At 46.7% G+C, this 18,557-nt stretch overlaps 2 protein-coding genes across 2 annotated transcripts in view; both read right to left on the minus strand.

Moving 5' to 3' along the window:
* Positions 1–5,554: 5,554 nt before the first annotated feature.
* Positions 5,555–9,333, minus strand: MLNR (motilin receptor). The gene is made up of 2 exons (XM_042867924.1): positions 8,583–9,333; positions 5,555–6,436 (listed from the first exon to the last, which is right to left on the minus strand). Exons 1-2 carry the CDS (start codon positions 9,331–9,333, stop codon positions 6,138–6,140), a joined length of 1,050 nt encoding a protein of 349 aa, XP_042723858.1. The 3' UTR covers positions 5,555–6,137.
* Positions 9,334–9,471: 138 nt separating this feature from the next.
* FNDC3A (fibronectin type III domain containing 3A) overlaps positions 9,472–18,557 on the minus strand; it is a 114,244-nt gene continuing 105,158 nt past the window's right edge. The window contains exons 25-26 of the mRNA XM_042866770.1: positions 17,827–17,954; positions 9,472–11,934 (exon numbers count right to left, since the gene is read on the minus strand). Of these exons, the coding sequence (XP_042722704.1) occupies positions 11,620–11,934; positions 17,827–17,954 (443 nt within the window). The 3' untranslated portion in view covers positions 9,472–11,619. The remainder of the gene's footprint in view (positions 11,935–17,826; positions 17,955–18,557) is intronic.

Raw genomic sequence — 18,557 nt, forward strand, 5'->3', positions numbered from 1 at the left:
TACCCGTCACAGCTCTGTTGCCCTTCTCTGGACATGTTCCAGGGCCTGAATGCCTTTCCTGTAGTGAAGCCCAGAACTGAACACAGTACTCAAGGGGTAGCCTCACCAGTGCCAAGTACAGAGGCACTGTCCAAGCCTGGACAACCATTTTCCCATCAAAAGTTGTCTTTTTCATATGCTCTGGTAACCTCTGGCTTAGATGGCCTGCATGGAGATTTGTGTTGAGGCATCAGCCCCAACATACGGATTCAGCAGAAGGCTCCTGTGTTAGAAAGTTTGGTGCAGATAACAACATTTATTTTGTTGCCAGTGGTTTGAGGCACCTCAGGGTCACAGCATTGGCTTCTGGGCAGGCTGCAGAGGCTGCCTCAGCCACCTGATAGCCGCCCCCCTCACTGCAGGCTGGTGCCTGCTGTGCCACCAGTGTGCTGAGCCCAAAGCAGAAATAATATAGAACAGCTGAATGTGAGCCTGTGGTAATAGTGGCTATGCTATGCTTTGCCCCATGATCAAATGTTTTAGGATCTACTGGTAACAAGTGCCTAGGAGGCTTAATTTCATCTCTGCCCCTATCCTCTCACAGCACATATTGGTGTAGCCACAGCACAGTTGCTGTGCTGAGCCACCAGCTCCCACTGGTTCTCTCCTGAGCTCCAGGGAATCCTCATGATAGCCTCTGCACAGTGGCACATAATAACAGGACACCAGATTGCAAATTGTTCCCTAAGGCACTGGAGGTGTATCTGCAGGCAGTCATTTCAATAGGCAAGTGGCTTCTTTTGGTGAAGTGAAGCCTGTTGCCAAAGCAAATCCAATCTGCTGAGCCAGGAACATCAGGGCTTGTTCACATCAGGCTGAACTCACCGAACATCAGGGTGACATCTGATCACTCCAGCTAATTCAGAGCAGATTTGATTATATCCGCTCCTTATTCAGCCAGCTCTTTTTCCACTTATTTTGTATAATCTTCATATAATCACAGACATATCCTCAGGTTTTTTTGGTCTCCTGTGGGAACAAGGCAGCAACAGCACCAAATCTGATTTTAAGGGGATGGCTGTAGGAAGAAAACATGTCCCTGCACCTCTCTGTTCTGCTGGGCCAGATGCAAGCTGCCTTTGCAGACAGCATCGTTTTAGCCACATCTTGAGCTGCTTCAAAGGTCTTTGTTTCCCAAAAGATCAATCGCTGTGAGCATGCAAAACCTCCATCTAACACAGTGATAACACTCAGGTTTTTTTTTGCCCCTCTGTCCAGTTCTATTTTTTTGGTTGTTTTGTTCTCATGAATACATTAAAGGGGAAAAAACAAAACAAAACAAAACAAAACAAAAACCAACAAGGATTGCAAACCCCTTTGTTATTTGCAGATGCTGCTGGTACAATGCCCCAACCCAAGGGCAGCTCCTGGGCCACGCTGGGTTTCTCTGGAGGGTTTGTGCTGTGTCCCTGTGCTCCTCACAGCATCCTGCACTTTTGCCCTTTCCCAGGAATTTGGGTGCTGCCTGCCTTGGTTCTGCCAACTGCTTTTTGGAGCAGTACTGTTTTGGGAATGGAAATTTCAAGGCTGTGATTTCTTGCAAAAGATGTGCCTGGAACTATTTCTGTTTGCCTGGTTCCACACTTCTAAAGAAGACTGGAGAAAGGAATTGAGGATTTGATGGTCTTTTCGTAATAGACCAGAAAGAAATGCAGAATGTCTGCATGGACCGGAAGACCCATTTGTTGCCACAGTTCAGAAGGAGGTTTAGTTAAAACAGAGTATCTCATGTCCATGCCTTTGCTTTGCAGAGCAATGTCCATACATTCCTAGAGGAGGGTGCCAGAGACCAGAGCCTCTGTCAGTTGTGCCTGGTGCCAGGACCAGAGGCCAAGGGCACAAACTGGAGCACAGGAGGTTCCCTCTGAACACCAGGAGCCCTTCTGTGCTGTGCAGTGATGGAGAACTGCCACAGGCTGCACAGAGGCTGTGGGGTCTCCTCCTTGGGGATCTCCCAGAGCTGCCTGGACGTGGCCCTGGGCACCCTGCTCTGGGTGTCCCTGCTGGGCTGGGGGATGGAGCAGAGGGACCCAGAGGGTCCTGCCAGCCTCAGATGTGCTCTGCTTTGATTAACACAAGCATATCAAGCTGATTAAATAGAAGAGAAATACTGTGCTTACAGTAGTTTTCCACAACATTTATTTTAGAATAGAAATTCAATTTTTCAAGTAGGTTTCTAATAGCGATTGTCTAATTTGGATAAGCTAAGATAAACTTTATTTTAGAGTCATGTTAAGTGAAACAATGACTGCAAATGCGAATGAGGTTATGCTAAACCAAGGGAATATCATATCCTGCATTTATTGTGGACTTCTATGTGAAGTGTACAGCTACATGACGAGTACAGAAATCGGGTAGTTCGAAATTAAGATGAAAGTTGGAGAGTGACTTTCTGGTCCCTGGTTTAATGTCTGTATGGGTACAGCTAACTATGGTCTGCAAGAAGTCTCCAGAGTCATCCGTGCACGGATCACAGCTTTCCCCCCATGCATTTCAACTGAATGATCCTTCAAGATGCATGAGGATACGCTTTCTCTTTTCCTCCTTTCTTTGTGCTTTGCTTTCACATTTCCCCATTTCTCTCTTTTTATTACTGTCATTTCTCTGTGTATGTTTCTGAAGCTCTCTGCTACTTTTCCTAATAGTTCATAAACAAATGACTTTTGAAATATTCCTTCTAAAGACAACCAAGCTGCATCTGAGCAGTGCTGTGGGAACGAATAACCCAGTGCTGCTGTTTGTTTGCAGGCTCTCTGCTTGCTTGGCCTGGTGCTGACTGCCACACACAGCGATTCCAGGCTCGGTAATTCTAAGGAAACTCACCAACTCAATTTATTTCTGAAGGATATGCCCTAATGGGGATGGAACATTAATTAAAAGGCATTACAAGCTCACAGATGTGGTTTGCTGCATGTGTTGTTGTACTGCTCCCATAAGGGTATTTATCACGAGGACGCAAACGGTCTGGCCAGCACATCAGACCCCCTCCTCACAGCCTGCTGCAGGAAGCAGGAGGATGCCAAGTGCAGGCAGGTGCCACACACCCCAGCAGTGGGCACCAGGACCAGTGCAGCTCAGCAGCCAGAGGAAAAAGAAGAGGCATCACCAGCAGACTGCAGGCATGCAGGAGAGGGCTGCGTGGCCGCACAGCAGTGCGACAACGGTTCCCTTTCTTCCTCCTACCTCTGCAATGTGCCAGCTGTTCTGTCATTTTGATGTATTTTACTGAAGGGCACCACCCAGCAAAAGCAAACCAACCCAGCCCCAAAGCTGCAGCGAAGCTGATGTGGGCAGAATGCTCCATGTGTGTGCCAAGAGCTGCGGAGCTTTGTGTCTTTCACGTATTTAATTTGGTGACTCAGAGTCAAATGAAGAGTTTGGTCATACTTTTAAGGCTGGAGAAGGCCTGGGTTCAGCCCTACTGTGCTGAGATCCATAAGCTGGATTTGGAACAGTCCACATTTCAGGTAGGACAGATGGTAACTTCAGTACGAACTAAGCATGTGTGTTTAAGTGCAGTCCCACTTCATTGATTTTTGTTCCAGGCTTATTTTACTACAGCCAGAAGGAAAGTGGGTAAGATACAGAGGTAAAATGTACTCACTCTCCAAAGAAATGGCACTGTAACTCCCTGTAGCCCTCCCTGCCTAACAAATACTTGTGCCTAAGTCGCTCAGCTTGAGTTTGTATTGTAGACCTTTGGAGCAAAGCTAGCATGTTGTTTTATGGCTTGCATTGCAGCTGTAGGTCCAGGCACAGCCAGCATGCTAGGCACGCAGCTCAGCCAGGGGAGCTTGGCTACCTTGGCACATTGCACCACAAGAACATAACATGACAGAGCACTGTGGAAGAGACTGAGAAGCAGAAGGTTAATGTCCCAAGCACTTGGTAGAAGACTAAAAGGAGACCACCGTAGTAACAAGATAAAAAGTGGCTGGAGGAAGCTGTCTAAGGAGAGGTGCATTCCACCAGACCCAAATCCATATCCTGTAAGAACACACAGACCTGCTGAGTTCCAATAAATAACAGTGGGGGAAGAAGAGATACTGCCAACTTCACTGCGCACCACAGAGGGCCAATGAGCAGTCATTTGGGGAGGGGGAGAGCGAGACCTCTCTGACCAACCACCTATTTCCAGAGTGCCCCAAACCTTGAAATGCACTTGTGCAGGGTTAGGGCCACACCTCTATCACAGCGTTAGAGGGGCCTGATGACCACATAAGATCTCAGACTCACTGACAAATGGTGACTGCATACGTTCTCAGGGGGGCTGTCTGAGCACAGAAGGCTGACAGCTGGAGTGTGCCCACCATGAGCATTGCTGGGACACTGCTGGGTCCCACAATGGTGGTAACCCCTTTCTCTCTCTACAGCGTATATATTATAACATCACACGAGGCATATCATCATAAATTATCCTCATGAGTGGTGTCCCACAGGTCCGTCCTGGGACCATACCAAGCTGTGTGGTGCAAGTGATATGAAGAAAGAAGGGATGTCATCCACAGGGACCTGTACAGGCTTGAGAAGTGGGCCCACAGGAACCTAATGAGGTTCAACAAGGCCATTTTGGTCAAGAAAATCCCAGATATGTGTACAGACTGGGAAAAGAACCCACTGAGAGCAATCCTGCCGAGAAGGGCTTGTGGGTCCTTGTGGACAAAAATCTGAACATGAGCCAGAGGTGTGCATTTGCAGCTCAAAAGGCCAACAGTATTCTGGGCTGCGTCAGCAGAGGGGTGGCAGCAAGAACAAGGAGGGGACTGTCCTCTGCTCTGCCCTTGTGAGGCCCCATCTGCAGTACTGCGTCCAGACCTGGAGACCCCAACACTGGAGGGATGCAGATTTGCTGGAGCTGGTCCAGAGGAAGGCCATGAAGATTCTCAGAAGTCTGGAGAAGTCTCCTATGAAGAAAGGTTGAGGGAATTGAACTTGTTTAGCTTGGAAAATAGAAGGCTCTGGGGAGACCTCATTGCGGCCCTCCATACTTGAAGGGAGCATATAAACAGGAGGAAGAGTGACTTTTTACACAGTCTGAGAGTGACAGGACAAGAGGGAATGGCTTTAAAAAGAGGAGATGTAAGTTAGATGTTAGGAGGAAATTCTTTACTCAGAGGGTGGTGAGGCCCTGGCACAGCTGCACAGAGAAGCTGTGGGTGCCCCATCCCTGGAGGCACTCAAGGCCAGGCTGAATGGGGACCTGGGCAGCCTGAGCTGCTGGCTGGAACTGCCCATGGCACAGGGTTGCAGTTAGATGGTTTTTAAGCTTTCTTCCAATCCAAGCCATTCTACGATTCTATGGTTTCTTATATAGCACCAAAAATCACCAGGCAATAAATAATTTGAATGAAACTGTTAACCAGCCATTTGTTGATGTTCCCCCTTAATTTACCCCAAGGGAATCTCAAACATCACGACCTCTGTACCGGGGTAGCCCGGTGCCGGGTGGTTACACACTAATGCTAACCAAACACTGCCAAGAGGATGTAAGCAGCGATATCTAAATTGGTTGCCAGTAATTAAGAGATGTGTTTAATGGCATGGGGCAGATCAACAGAGCTGAGTGCAGAGGATATGCTCTCCCAGGGGAAGAGTCAGTTAAATTGTCCTGGAAACTCACACTCACGGTAGCAAGACTGGTTAATAAAAACATGCATCCCCTTCTTATAAAAGTGCTGATGGCGGTGGGCAATTCCTTCTGCGTCCGTCTCCTTGTGAGAAAACTGCTTTAAAACAGCACAGGCTCTCTGCGAGTCACCCCTTGCTTTGCAGTCCCTGATGTTAAGATGTTTAGAAAGCACCAGGAATCGTAGAGTACAAACGTGGCTGAACAACACAAAATAAACCAAACCCGCAGTTTCACCAGTAATATCCTCCAGCTGTCCCTTTAGTGTTGGCTTTCACACCATTCTCGTTGTTTTATGGTCCCTGCTTGCTCTGCTGGCAAAAAATCCAAGTATTTTGGCACACAGAGAGTGACACGCTACCAAAGCTCTGACAGATGTGACTTCTGTGACTCTTTGCAGGAGGAAGCGTCCTTCCTTGCATGGAATGCCTCGTGAAACCCACTGCTGGGGCACGGCCTTGGAGCTGCCCATTTACCTGTGTCTTATGCCACTGCTGGTCTCTGTGTAGGTCCTGGACATTTTTATTCCCACCAGAGCCCTTCTCACACGCCGGCAAGGCAGCAGGAGCTTGCAGGCTGCTGCCCGGTACCTCTGTGAGATGAGGTTGTAAAGGATGGGATTGATGGAGGCACTCAGGTAGAACAGCTGCAGGGCAAAGATGTTGAAGTACTGGGAGAACAGCATCGTTCTGGTGTCTCGGGTGTTTATAAATATGATCCTGCCAATGTGGAAAGGCAACCAGCAAATTACAAAGGCCAGGATCACCACAGCTACAAGACAAAACAATACAAACCATAGTTAGGGAGTGAGTTAATCCAACAGTCATCTTGTATTCTCAATTTCACAGAATCATGGAATGATTTGATTTGGAAGGGACCCTGAAAGGCCATCTGCTTCAACTCCCCTGCAATGAACATGGACACCTACAGCTCAGATCCCCTCCAGCCTGACCTTGAGTATCTCCAGGGATGGGGCATCCACCACCTCTCTGGGCAACCTGTGCCACTGCCTCACCACCCTTACTTTAAAAAATGTCTTCCTTATATCCAGTCTAAATGTCCCCTTTTAGTTTGAAACCTTTTTCCCTTGCCCAGTCACAATGGACTCTGCTATAGAATCCGTCCCCTTCCTTCTTACAGCTCCCCTGTAGACACTCAGAGGCTGCTCTCAGCTCTCCCCACAGCCTTCTCTTTCACACAATTCCATCTGGTTTTGCAGACGGTACAAATGATGTACAGAAATAAGTGGCATCCAATTGTTGAAAATGGGAACAGCACTGAGTGCAGTTGTCAGCCTTTGGATTAAGAGGCGATGGACAAAAATCTCAGACAATCTCCAACGGCTGAGTTTGCTGAGAAAAATGTAACAGAAGCACAACACCTGTACAACGGGATCAGAACAACAAGGATTCCCCCTGGGGATGCCTGTGATGTCATACAGATGATACAGAAACCACAGCTGGAATTAGGAGACGTACCTGTGGAAGCACAGAGCTGCTGCTTACAGCACTGCTCCTACATACATCTCAGTTCCCAAAACAAGACCGCAGGGCACAGCAGTTTTAGCACAGCACCTGCACCACATACAAACATTGTTACAGCAGCCACACGGCTGAAGCAGATGTGAAACAGCCAAGCGTGTGGTTTAAAAGTGTCACCTATGGGGTGACTGCAAAATGTATCACTGTATCCACAAGTGCAATCATTCTTGCTTATAAATGAATGCAAGTGAAGTGAATAATCATTTGTGGAGGATCCCTCACGTTTCTCAGAGCTTAGCAAAAGGAATAAAGCCAAAGCAAGTCTGTGCCTGGAATACATCACATGCAGAACTCTGTCAGCTCCTTTGAGGTAAGCAAGAATCATCACACAGAAAGATATGGATATATAGAAATATGTGGATATATGGAAATTTATATAGAACTAAAGGGCCCTCGCTGTTGAAAAATGGAATAGCATCAAGCCCAGCTGTCAGCCCTGGGACTAAAGGGCGACTGCTTTCTTTTTAAAGATGGTTCAGCAGATTCTGAGTTTGGATGCATGCATTTCTGTCGGAGAGCCCTGCCTCACAGCAGGCAGCCTTCCCAGTAAGTTAGCAAAGGGTGTGCCCTTTGCCTCTGTGTAGTAAGGGTGGTGAGGCAGTGGCACAGGTTGTCTGGAGAGGCTGTGGATGCCCTTGTTCCTGGAGACACCCAAGGTCAGGCTGGATGGAGCTCTGAGCACCTGATGGAGCTGTAGGTGTCCCTGTTCAGCGCAGGGGAGTTGGACCAGATGGCCTCTAGTGGTCTCTTCCAACTCAGAGGACTCTGCAACTCTATGAAAGTCGAAGAGCACTTGTATGAGCTATCAGTGAACCTCACAGGGCGTGCTGGCTCCCATGGCTGTATGTGAGCTGGGATGCTCTGTGCACAGGACTCTAAGGCTGCTTTGGTCCCAGGCCAAAGGAGAGCAGAACCACAGCACTACTGGAAGGGAGCTCGAGACATCATTGAGTCCAACTCCCTGCTAAAGCACGTTCTCTACAACAGGTCACACAGACGGGCATCCAGATGGGCCCTGAGTATCTCCACAGAAGGAGACTCTGCAACCTCTCCGGGCAGCCTGCTCCTGCACTGTCATCCTTACCGTAAAGAAGTTCTTCCACACGTCAGTGTGCAACTCCCTGTGTTCAAGACCGTTACTCCTTGCCCAATTGCTACACGCCACCAAGCAGAGCCCGGCCTCATCCATTTCACCTCCCTCTGGCCATTTATAAACACGAATCAGACCCCCAGTCAGACGCCCTTAGAGGAGCCCAGTTTGCAGACAGGCGCGACGCAGCCGGTGGGTCAGACGGGAGCCCGGACTGGGACGGACCCGCCGGCTCCCGGGAGCGAGAGGAGCCGCAGGGGCGCGGCCGCGGGGCCGGGGGACTCACCCAGGATCCTGACGGTCTGCCGGTGGCCCCGCTCCCGGAGGGCAGCGCCGGGACCCCGCAGGCGGCCCCTGCTGCGCCACAGCTCGCGCCCGATGAAGCCGTAGAGGACGGTGAGGCAGACGACGGGCAGCACGAAGTAGGAGGTGGTGACCCAGAACATGGCGCCCAGCAGCCCGGACTCCAGCGCCCGCGGGGTGGGCTTGCACTCGCGGCTGAAGTCGGTGCGGTTGTCGGGCTGCACCACGCCGACCAGGAAGAAGAAGGGCGCCGCCGACAGGAGGGCGAAGGCCCAGAGGGCGCCGATGACGGCCCTGACGCGGCGCCGGGTGACCAACACCTTGGCCCGCAGCGGGAAGCAGACGGCCAGGTAGCGCTCCACCGTGAGGGCAGTGATGTGCAGGATGGTGCAGTAGGTGCAGCCCTCGCTCAGGTAGTGCGAGAGGCGGCACAGCAGCTGCCCGAAGATCCAGGGCCGGGAGCGCCACAGGCGGTACAGGTCGAGGGGCAGCCCGAGCAGGATGAGCAGGTCGGACATCGCCATGCTGCCCACGTACAGGTCGGTGGTGCTGCGGGCGTCGCGGTGCCCGCAGGTGACCAGCACCGTCAGCACGTTGCCCACCACGCCGACCGCGAAGAGCCCCAGGCACACGGCCGTCACCGGCACGAGCGCCCGCAGCGGCAACGCCGAGCACAGCCGCTCGTCGCACGGCGGCGCGGCCCAGGGCTCGGCCCGGCTGCCGTTCCCCCACATGGCGCCGGGTCGCGGCTGCCGCACGGCGCTCCCTCGCTGCCTCCCGCCCGGCCCCGCGCCCCGCGCCCCGAGCTCGGCCCGCCCCGCCCCGCCCCGCCCGAGCGGACGGAGGGCGGAGGAACAGAAGGGACGAACGAAGAAAAAGAAGGATGCTTTTATTTCCCACAGAGTTTAAAGATACTTTGCTACATCGTTTATGCATTTTCTATGAGACTATACAGGTTTCATCTTCATGAAGTCCGACGTCGTACAGTTGCAAAGTGATATGTTTGGTAGTGTAACTATAACGTTTTAAAAAGTTTTTTTTTTTCCTTTTTTTTTTTTTTTTTTGGAATGTACAGAATATGAGGTAAAATTAAGATTACATTAAAAACTGTCTTCAATGCAGTCATACGCACTGAGGCTCAAATGGCAAATACGCTATTAAATGACTATCAAAAATAGGAGCTCATTTGGATTTGACTATGAAAAACAGAAGTCACCGCAGCTTCACTGTAGTAACAAATCTTTACCATTTGAGACATTCGACCGTAAGAAATCTCTGGGCTGTTCCACTCAACCGCGTGCGTGCTGCCAAACGTGGCACCGGGGGGAGGGCTCTAGAAAACACCTGTTGTCACTGTGGTCGGGGGAGGAATCGGCCTGGACGTCAAAATGACAGGTTGGAAATCAAATGTAAACATACAGTACATCTCAAAGACAGACCATTCCGCTCACTTGGAGGCCAGGCTCTTTGCCATTGCTTTTTTTCTTTGTTAAAAACAAAAACGAAACTCAGCAACAGTTTTGTACAGCACAGCTCATTGGACGTATAACCAAGTACGATACATGCCCGCTCTAAGGTACGAGAAAGTCTTCAGAGATCTTCAAAGCACGAGACAGAGGTTCCTTTTTTATTATCATTAAGACTGACAGAAGTGTTTAATACCATTAAAAATGCTAAACTGAACGCAACTAGGAGTCATTAATGATCCACTATCTTGTAACTCAAATAAATTAAAAGTAGCTAATTACAAAGTGTATAACAAAGAACGTAAGTGTGATGAGACAAGAGTTTTCAAAGATAGTTCACTACAAGCTCTGTGTCACTGGCAATCATCGACATCCAGCGAGATGTTCCATGGGATACTTGATGGAATTCAGTCTGCTCATCCAAGAACTCACGAACGCAAGCTCACAAAACATTGATGAGTTATGCAATTGCAAAGTGCTCTAATGCGACATTAACTACATGCAGTTAACGATTTGGTACAGTATCCAAAAAGAGACATTACATTAAACATTAGGATCTCAAGAAAAAAGCAGCTTTAAGTTTTCTGGTGCAAATTACTACACTTCGTCTTCTGATTTGGTGCCCCAAAGGAAGAAAGAAAAGAAAAAGCAAACGAAAGGCAGTGCTGGATTCTGGTGGGTATGGCAAGTGAGTGGCGGGGTAACAGCAAAGATTCAGAAATGAATTTTGTCTCAAAAAATCTACAAACTGGCCAAACCGGAGGGCACAGACACCTGTATAAACTGCATCCGATCAAAAGGTCAACTTCAGAACGAGTTTTCAATTTGAGTAACAAATCTAAAAAGTTCTCTCTCGCTCTCCCTTCTGGATTCGTAAGAAGAGGCATTTTGATGAGTACACATCAAATCCTGGGGGGAAGATAAACCACTTGTGCCATCCCCTCGCAGTCTTCCCAAGACATCTACTTGCAGTGAAGAACTCCACATTTATCGGGTAAGAAGCTTCCTTCGTGCACACTCTTCCATCCAGTTTATTATTTGCTGCCTGAGAAAAGCCCCTTCCATTTTTCATCATGTATCCTGCCTTCCAAATATTTAAGACAAATGAGGAGGTAGAAATACAGCGCTAAATTGCTTTCACAGCATCAGATTAATATTGTATACAGCACAAGTTTGTTAAGAGTAAGTTTTAAATGCGTTCTACACATTCTTCCCTGTTACGGTAGCAACCCTTAAAAGTGTGGGCCAGGAAACCATTTCTACACTCGTGTTTACTGGTCAAACCCTTTACGTTAAGCACTGCTTGCCCCATATGAAGTTTGTACTGCAAGAAGGCATATTAAAAAAAAGATTGTATTTCTGTGGCTTGCATTCTAATAACGTGTGTCAGCCTACACCTACCAGTAAGCATTTTAAAGTGGCTGAAAGGGTTTGCATCAGTCCCAATGCCGGTGCTAAATGCCTGTTTTTGTAAAAGCAAGAGAACAGAATTTTTTTTTAGATTATGAGAAAGTAAAATGTAATGGGCAGCATTCTAAAATAAATCTGTTTTCTTCACTTTATTACAAAGTACTGAATGATAACAGCAATCAGAATGGAAAAGATAGCAAAAAGTGCAAGAATGACAGCAGCACACACTTGGTCGCTCTGTGACCATTGTGTCCTTGTGGTTTGCACAGTGTCCTTGTTGGTGCTCGTCGGTGGTTCAGTCCTCTGAGAGATGAATAGCACTGGTGAGCTGTAGGGGCCTATCAGGTCCTGGTGTCCCGATGTCTCTTGGCACTGGCGAATGGCACACGCACGAAAACGATATTCACAGTTCAGCTGGAGGCCTGTGTATCGGAACGAGCAGTCCGGACCCTTATAAATCTGTCAGTAAAGAAAAGATGCATCGAGTAAAAATGCCACACACACGTATACGTCCCTCAACACGCCTTTCTTTATGAAGACAGGATGAGAGTTGAGGCTGTTCAGCCTGGAATAGGTTTGAGGGAGACTTGAGAGCAGCTTCTCAGTATCTAAAGGGGGGCCATAAGAAAGAAGGGGACAGACTCTTTAGCAGGGTCTGCTGTGACAGGTCAAGGGAAAATGGTTTCAAACTACAACAGGAGAAATTGAGACTGGATATGAAGAAGCTTTTTACAATAAGGGTGGTGAGGCAGTGGCATGGGTGGCCCAGAGAGGTGGTGGATGCCCCATCCCTGGAGATATTCCAGGTCAGGCTGGAGGGGCTTTGAGCACCTGATGGAGCTGTGGCTGTCCCTGCTCATTGCAGGGGAGTTGGATCAGATGGCCTTTAAGTGTCCTTTCAAAGTCAAATGATTCTAAGGCTCTGGGGACCTCGCTGCAGCCTTACAGTACACGAAGGGAGCCTACAGGAGAACTGAGGAGGCAGTCTTTATCAGGGAGTGCAGTGATAAGACTAGGGGTCATGGTTTTAAACTAAAAGAAGCATTAGAAAGAAATTATTCACTATGAGGGTAGTCAGGCATTGGCACAGCTGCCCAAAGAAGCTCTGGGTGCTCCATCCCCAGAGGCACTCAAAGCCAGTTTGGATGGGGCCTTGGGCAGCCTGAGTTGCTGGGAGGCACTGCTCATGCAGGGAGTTGGAACTGGAAGGGCTTAAGGCCCCTTCCAACCCAAGCCATCCTGTGATTCGATGGTGAAGGTAATTGTGTTCATACCCATTGAAAGAAAAATATACAAAAAAGCTCACAAACACAGTTTCAGTACAAGAAAGTCTCCAATATCTTCCACGTAGCACAGAAAAAGAACCACAGATTCTTTTAAGGCAAGACGAAGACCTATTAAACTCTGTTGAAATCTGCAATGTTAAGTGACCGCTTGAAATACAAACACCAGACCACAGGATACAATCTTCCATTTCCTAATATCTAAAATTGTATCACAAGATTTTAGGTAATTAACTACATCGAGCTCCTTCATTCATTAAATCTAATCCAATCCAACTACTTTGCTGTAGTTAAGATACCGTGTGTTTCAAATACTGTCATTCAGCCCAATAGGCGTTGTATTAGGAAAGCCTAAAGGAGTCTGTTCTGTGATTCATCATTTCAGCAGACCCCAGCACAAAGATGACTTTCCACGGGTGTCTCAATTAGTTCACAGAATCACAGAATGGTCTGGGTTGAAAAGGACCACAATGCTCATCCAGTTTCAACCCCCTGCTATGTGCAGGGTCACCAACCACCAGACCAGGCTGCCCAGAGCCACATCCAGCCTGGCCTTGAATGCCTCCAGGGATGGGGCATCCACAGCCTCCTTGGGCAACCTGTTCCAGTGCATCACCACCCTCCTGGTGAAAAACTTCCAGCTGGTTGTTGGTGTTAACCACTTCTTAGACTCCCAGGATCAGCATGGAGTGCCTAATTGAGCAAATTTGCAGCCATGAAAGGCCCTGTAAAAGGCAACAAAATCTCAAGTCGGCCCAATTTCTGTTTGTAGGTGTATCAGTAGGAACTAAGCTGATATTCACATAGCTTGGTAGAGTTTGATTTTTCTGCTCAAAATCTCTCATCTTTTTTCTTTCCAGTATCTGGGTTTCTTTAATTGGTAGAAGGATATAGAAATATCACATCAGTTGTTTTGCCTACCGCTATTTTATTGTTAGACAGTATTTTACAAGTGCAAACTTCCAACCATTCAAAGAAAGAAGCAGGAAATCTGTTCCGATTTTGCTGTGTGAAGTTATTGTTGTGCCTGTGGCTACCCATGAACTCAGCGCTCTGACAGCCAGGCAGCTGAGTATTACTGGAATCTATGGTCTGGAAACTCTTGGAAAAAGCTTTTCTTCATCTCAAAATTGTTTGTGTGCAGCGACAGGGCAGGTCATCGAAAGTGCAGCTTCTCAAAATTCCACTGATTTATATTGTGTATTCGGTAGCGAGCAACGAGGCCACATAAACACACCCTACTCTGAGCAGAAGCTGGCCAGTATTGTAATGGAGAAAAAGAATAGGCTTTCTTAATTGTTATTACCAGTAAAAGGAGGACTAAAGGAAATGTTTGACCGCTACCTGATGACGTTAGTCACCTCACAAACAGGGACAGCGGTCCAGCAGAGACATTTAATGCTGTCTTTGCCTCTCTTTAATGTGAGTGATGAGTGCTGGACCTCTGGAGCTTTGGTTTGGAGAAACACAATTTGAGGAGTGACAAGCTCCTGGCTGACGTTAAACTTGAGTGGGATTTGCTGCTGTGAGTGAATGAAGTCCAGGAGCCTGATGAGATGGGACTGTCTATGAGGGTGGACAGTGATAGGACAGGGGTAAATGGTTTTAAACTGAGACAGGGGAGGTTTAGGTTAGATATCAGGAGGAAGTTTTTCACACAGAGGGTGGTGATGCACTGGAACAGGTTGCCCAAGGAGGCTGTGGATGCCCCATCCCTGGAGGCATTCAAGGCCAGGCTGGATGTGGCTCTGGGCAGCCTGGTCTGCTGGTTGGTGACCCTGCACATAGCAGGGGGTTGAAACTGGATGAGCATTGTGGTCCTTTTCAACCGAGGCCATTCTGTGATTCTATGATTCATTCCAGAGTACTCGAAGAGTTGGACAATGTTACTGTGAGACCTCTTTTGGGTATCTGTCTCAGTGGTCTTGGAAATCTGGAAAGGCCCCATTTTACTGGAAGCTAGCAAATGTTTTTCCAATTTTCAAGAAGGGAAAGAGGATTCTGGTAATTACAGTCTATCAGTCTCACTTTGGTGCTTGGTAAAATTATGGAGATTATTCTGGCAGGTGAAGGGACAAGTGGCTGGAGAGCAGCCCCACAGGGAGGATTCTGGGGATTGTGACTGATGTTGACTCATATTGAGCTCACCAATGTGCCCTGGTGGCAAAAAAGGCAGGGCCATATCCTGGGGTGCATCAAGAACAGCAGAGCTAACTGGCTGAAAGGAATCACTGTCTCACTATAACCAGCAGCAGTGCAGTCCTACCTCGAGTACTGTGTGAAGTTTTGGGCTCCACAGTATAACGACGCCAACATATTAGAATGTGTCCAAAGAAAGGCAGTGAAGATGCTGAAAGGCCAAGGTGGCATGGCATGACTTATGTGAAGTGGCTGAGGATGGCTGGCTTGTTCAACTTAGAGAACTGATCTCACTGCTGTCTAGAAGTCCCTCACAAGATGGAGGTGCTGACCTCTTTGTGGTGACTGGCGAGAGAACATGAGGGAATGGCTTAAAGCTGTGTTAGGGAGAGATCAGATGGGATACTAAGAAAAAAGTTCTACACTGAGAGTGTACTCAGGCACTGGAACAGGCTTTTCAGGGAAGTGGTCCTGGCTCCAAGCCTGCAGGTGTCGAAGAAGCACTGTGATACACGGCTTAATTCTTAAGTTGCCCTTCGTGTAGTCAGGAGTTGGACTATAAAATCCTCATGGGTCACTGCCAACTCAGGATAATGTATGACTGTTTTACTCTAGCTACAGCTATGCCAGCTGACATAGGTTACTGTTCTCAGCTTCTTGTCCCCCGTGCTTTGCCACGAGCTACCTTCCCCTGGCAGGAGGTTGGAATTAGATAATCTTTAAGATATCCCTCCAACCCAAACCATTCCTTAATTCTATGCTTCCTACCTCAAACTGTTTGCTGGGGTACTTACATGATTATTACATAACCCTTTTAAGAATCTGATTGATGTATACACCTCAAATAGTAGATTATTAACTAATTTGTCTGAAGCATGGGGAGCAATGACACGAGGAACTCAGTTGGGAAATTTCTGCAGGGAAGTGGTAGCAAACACCAGAGAGTTTACGTCTCTCCATGAGGCAGTTTGTTTTCTACCCATGTCAAAGAAAATTCTTGCCATCACATTTAAGTACCTTAAAGGCTTCTTCCACTGTGCTTACTGCTCCAGTATTAATTTCTGAAAACCAATCTACTCATTTTATTGCAATTTACTGTGCTAATCTCCTCCGGAAAGGTGAAAGGAACCATACACCTTCAGTTGCAACCTTTATTTTCTTGTCCAGTTCATATGGCAATGCACATCGCTTATTAAAGCATTATTTGAATCCATCTCTAGAAGCAAGTACACAGATTATGTCCTACTTACATATTTAATACTGCATTTACAATTTTAAAGTTACCATAAATTTGACCTTTAGAGGTCCCTTCCACCTCCAAAGACTCTACGAAATACTATTGATGCCCTGTCCCTGGACTTTCAAGAAGAGGCTGGCTCAGGCCCTGGGCAACCTGATTTAGCTGTGGTGACCCTGTTGATTGGAGGGGAGCTGGACTACATGACCTTTAAAGTTGCCTTCCAACTCTAAGCTTTCTATGATTCTATAAAGAGTGTTTACATGACAAGATAATAAATACCTTGGATTACAGTTCAGAGTGTACCGAAAAAGCCCAAACAAATGGACACAACAAACATAGCACTGCACTAGAATCACAATCTCTAGGTTGGAAAAGACCTTCAAAATCATCAGCCTGACCTACTGAGTCTCATCACTGAACTGTGTCCTTTAGTGTCATATTTCCACATCTCTTAAACAACTCCAGGGCTTAGGATTGCTTCTTGATTCTTCCTGATATTCTATCTAAAACTCTTCTGGTGCAACTTGAGGCCACTTCCACATGTCTTATCACCTGTCACCTGAGGAAAGAGACTGACACCCTCCTCTCTGCAGTCTTCTTTCAGGTAGATGTAGAGAGCAATTAAGTCTCCCTTTAGCCTCCTCTTCTCCAAAAGTTATGATAAATGAAAATATTAAACATCTATAACTTACTGAAGCACGAGCAACAGATATTTAATACTGGCCTATAATAAAATCATAATATATTTTGTATATACTTATACCAGAATTAATTGTGTTTCCTTTCTGGAAGGAAACACAATTGACTGCTTGCTTAATAATGTGAAAGAGAGTTTAGAAGCCTAATTCCATGCCAATTATCAGGCATGCTCTGGAAGATACAGCATGCCCTACTCCTGAAATGATCCAGGGGTAAGAATTCCATGGTTCATTCTATGATTCTATGAAAATATACTTCATTCTAAAAACAAAGAGAGACTACTGAGGAATGCACAGTCCCCATATTCCGTCCTATAAGAGAACAGAGAAAAGAAGTATGTTGTTGATTTATCCATTTAGGTGTCTGTATAGCACCATTATCAAGAGCATCTGGATTCATGGAGTGAGAAATGCAAAAATGGCTCTGGGCAGCCTGCTCTGGTGGTTGGTGACCCTGTGCATAGCAGGGGGTTGGCTGAAACTAGATGATCATTGTGGTCTTTTTCAACCCAGGCCATTCTATGATTCTAAGAAACCAATTACTGAGTTATATGAAAACCAAGTTTTCCTTCACCTGAATGTTTATACTGCTTAATCCACAGTTCTCTATGAAGAGGCATAACTTACAGCATCAGACCTTTTAAAATACTGCCGACTGTCTTCAAACAGCTTAGTGCAAAGATAACTTTTTTGTGTGTCTCAATTCTGTACCATTTTTTCTGTTTTCTTTTTGCCATTTCTTCCCATTAGCAGACAATTCTATCACCACTTGAGGTGTGAAGCTGTGTTTAGTAACCATCAATATAAAAGCAGAGAGGCTGCAGCTTATTACCATATTACTCGTATCACTTGTGTCTATGATAACAGCTTTAGGAGATGCTACCTTCTGCTATTTAGTAACAGAAAGCATGGTTAACTAGCACAATAATTTCAAACTACTAAATCAAAAGGAGGAACAGAAGAAACATATAATAACTCAAATGCATCATACCTGTTTGAATTCAGAGTCTTTTCCCACCATGACCTGAAGGCAGTAAATAACCGGATCGCCCTTCATGGGCTGCAGAACCTCCCACGTGATTTCACAGGTGTGATCGTTCATTCTCTCTATCCTTGGTGCTGAAGGAAACCACAAAGCAACAGCTTCACTCTGCTTGCTGTCACTTAACATTACATTCTCATGCTTTGTAAAGGTCTGTACTTTACGTGTGATTTTTGACTTAGAAAAAGAAGAGACTCAGATTAAAATGTATTCCTCCAACACTTCCTGGAACAGAGTAACAATACTTTGGTCTCTTGCTAGCTAAGGTATCCTATGACAGAATACACTAAAACTTGGTGAGTGTAAATGCTTATCTTATTCAAGAAAACTAGGTGCTGTGCCTAACGATATTTTACTATTAGAATTAGAATTATCAGAATCTAGTAATTATTCTAATATACATACTAGAAAGAACTTTCACATCAAATTACTTAAGCAGCCTGGCCACTCTCTCTCCTGGTAAGCAAGGATTTTACATACAAGCATTCTTGTATCAAAGAATGCATAAACTCTCTTGGCTTTGGAGCAAACGTTTTAGGCTTTAGGCAATTACATTAAAAAAGCATTACTTTACTATCCCTACCTGCACTGCAAAAACTGCTTAGCACTCCACATACTCCTAGAGTAATGTAATACTACCACCACCAACTTGCCATCTCTTTCAACACTTCCCATGCTCC

This window comes from Lagopus leucura, unplaced genomic scaffold, assembly GCF_019238085.1.
Source record: "Lagopus leucura isolate 7727_CA_CO unplaced genomic scaffold, USGS_WTPT01 Super-Scaffold_100001, whole genome shotgun sequence".
In the NCBI taxonomy this organism is placed as follows: domain Eukaryota; kingdom Metazoa; phylum Chordata; class Aves; order Galliformes; family Phasianidae; genus Lagopus; species Lagopus leucura.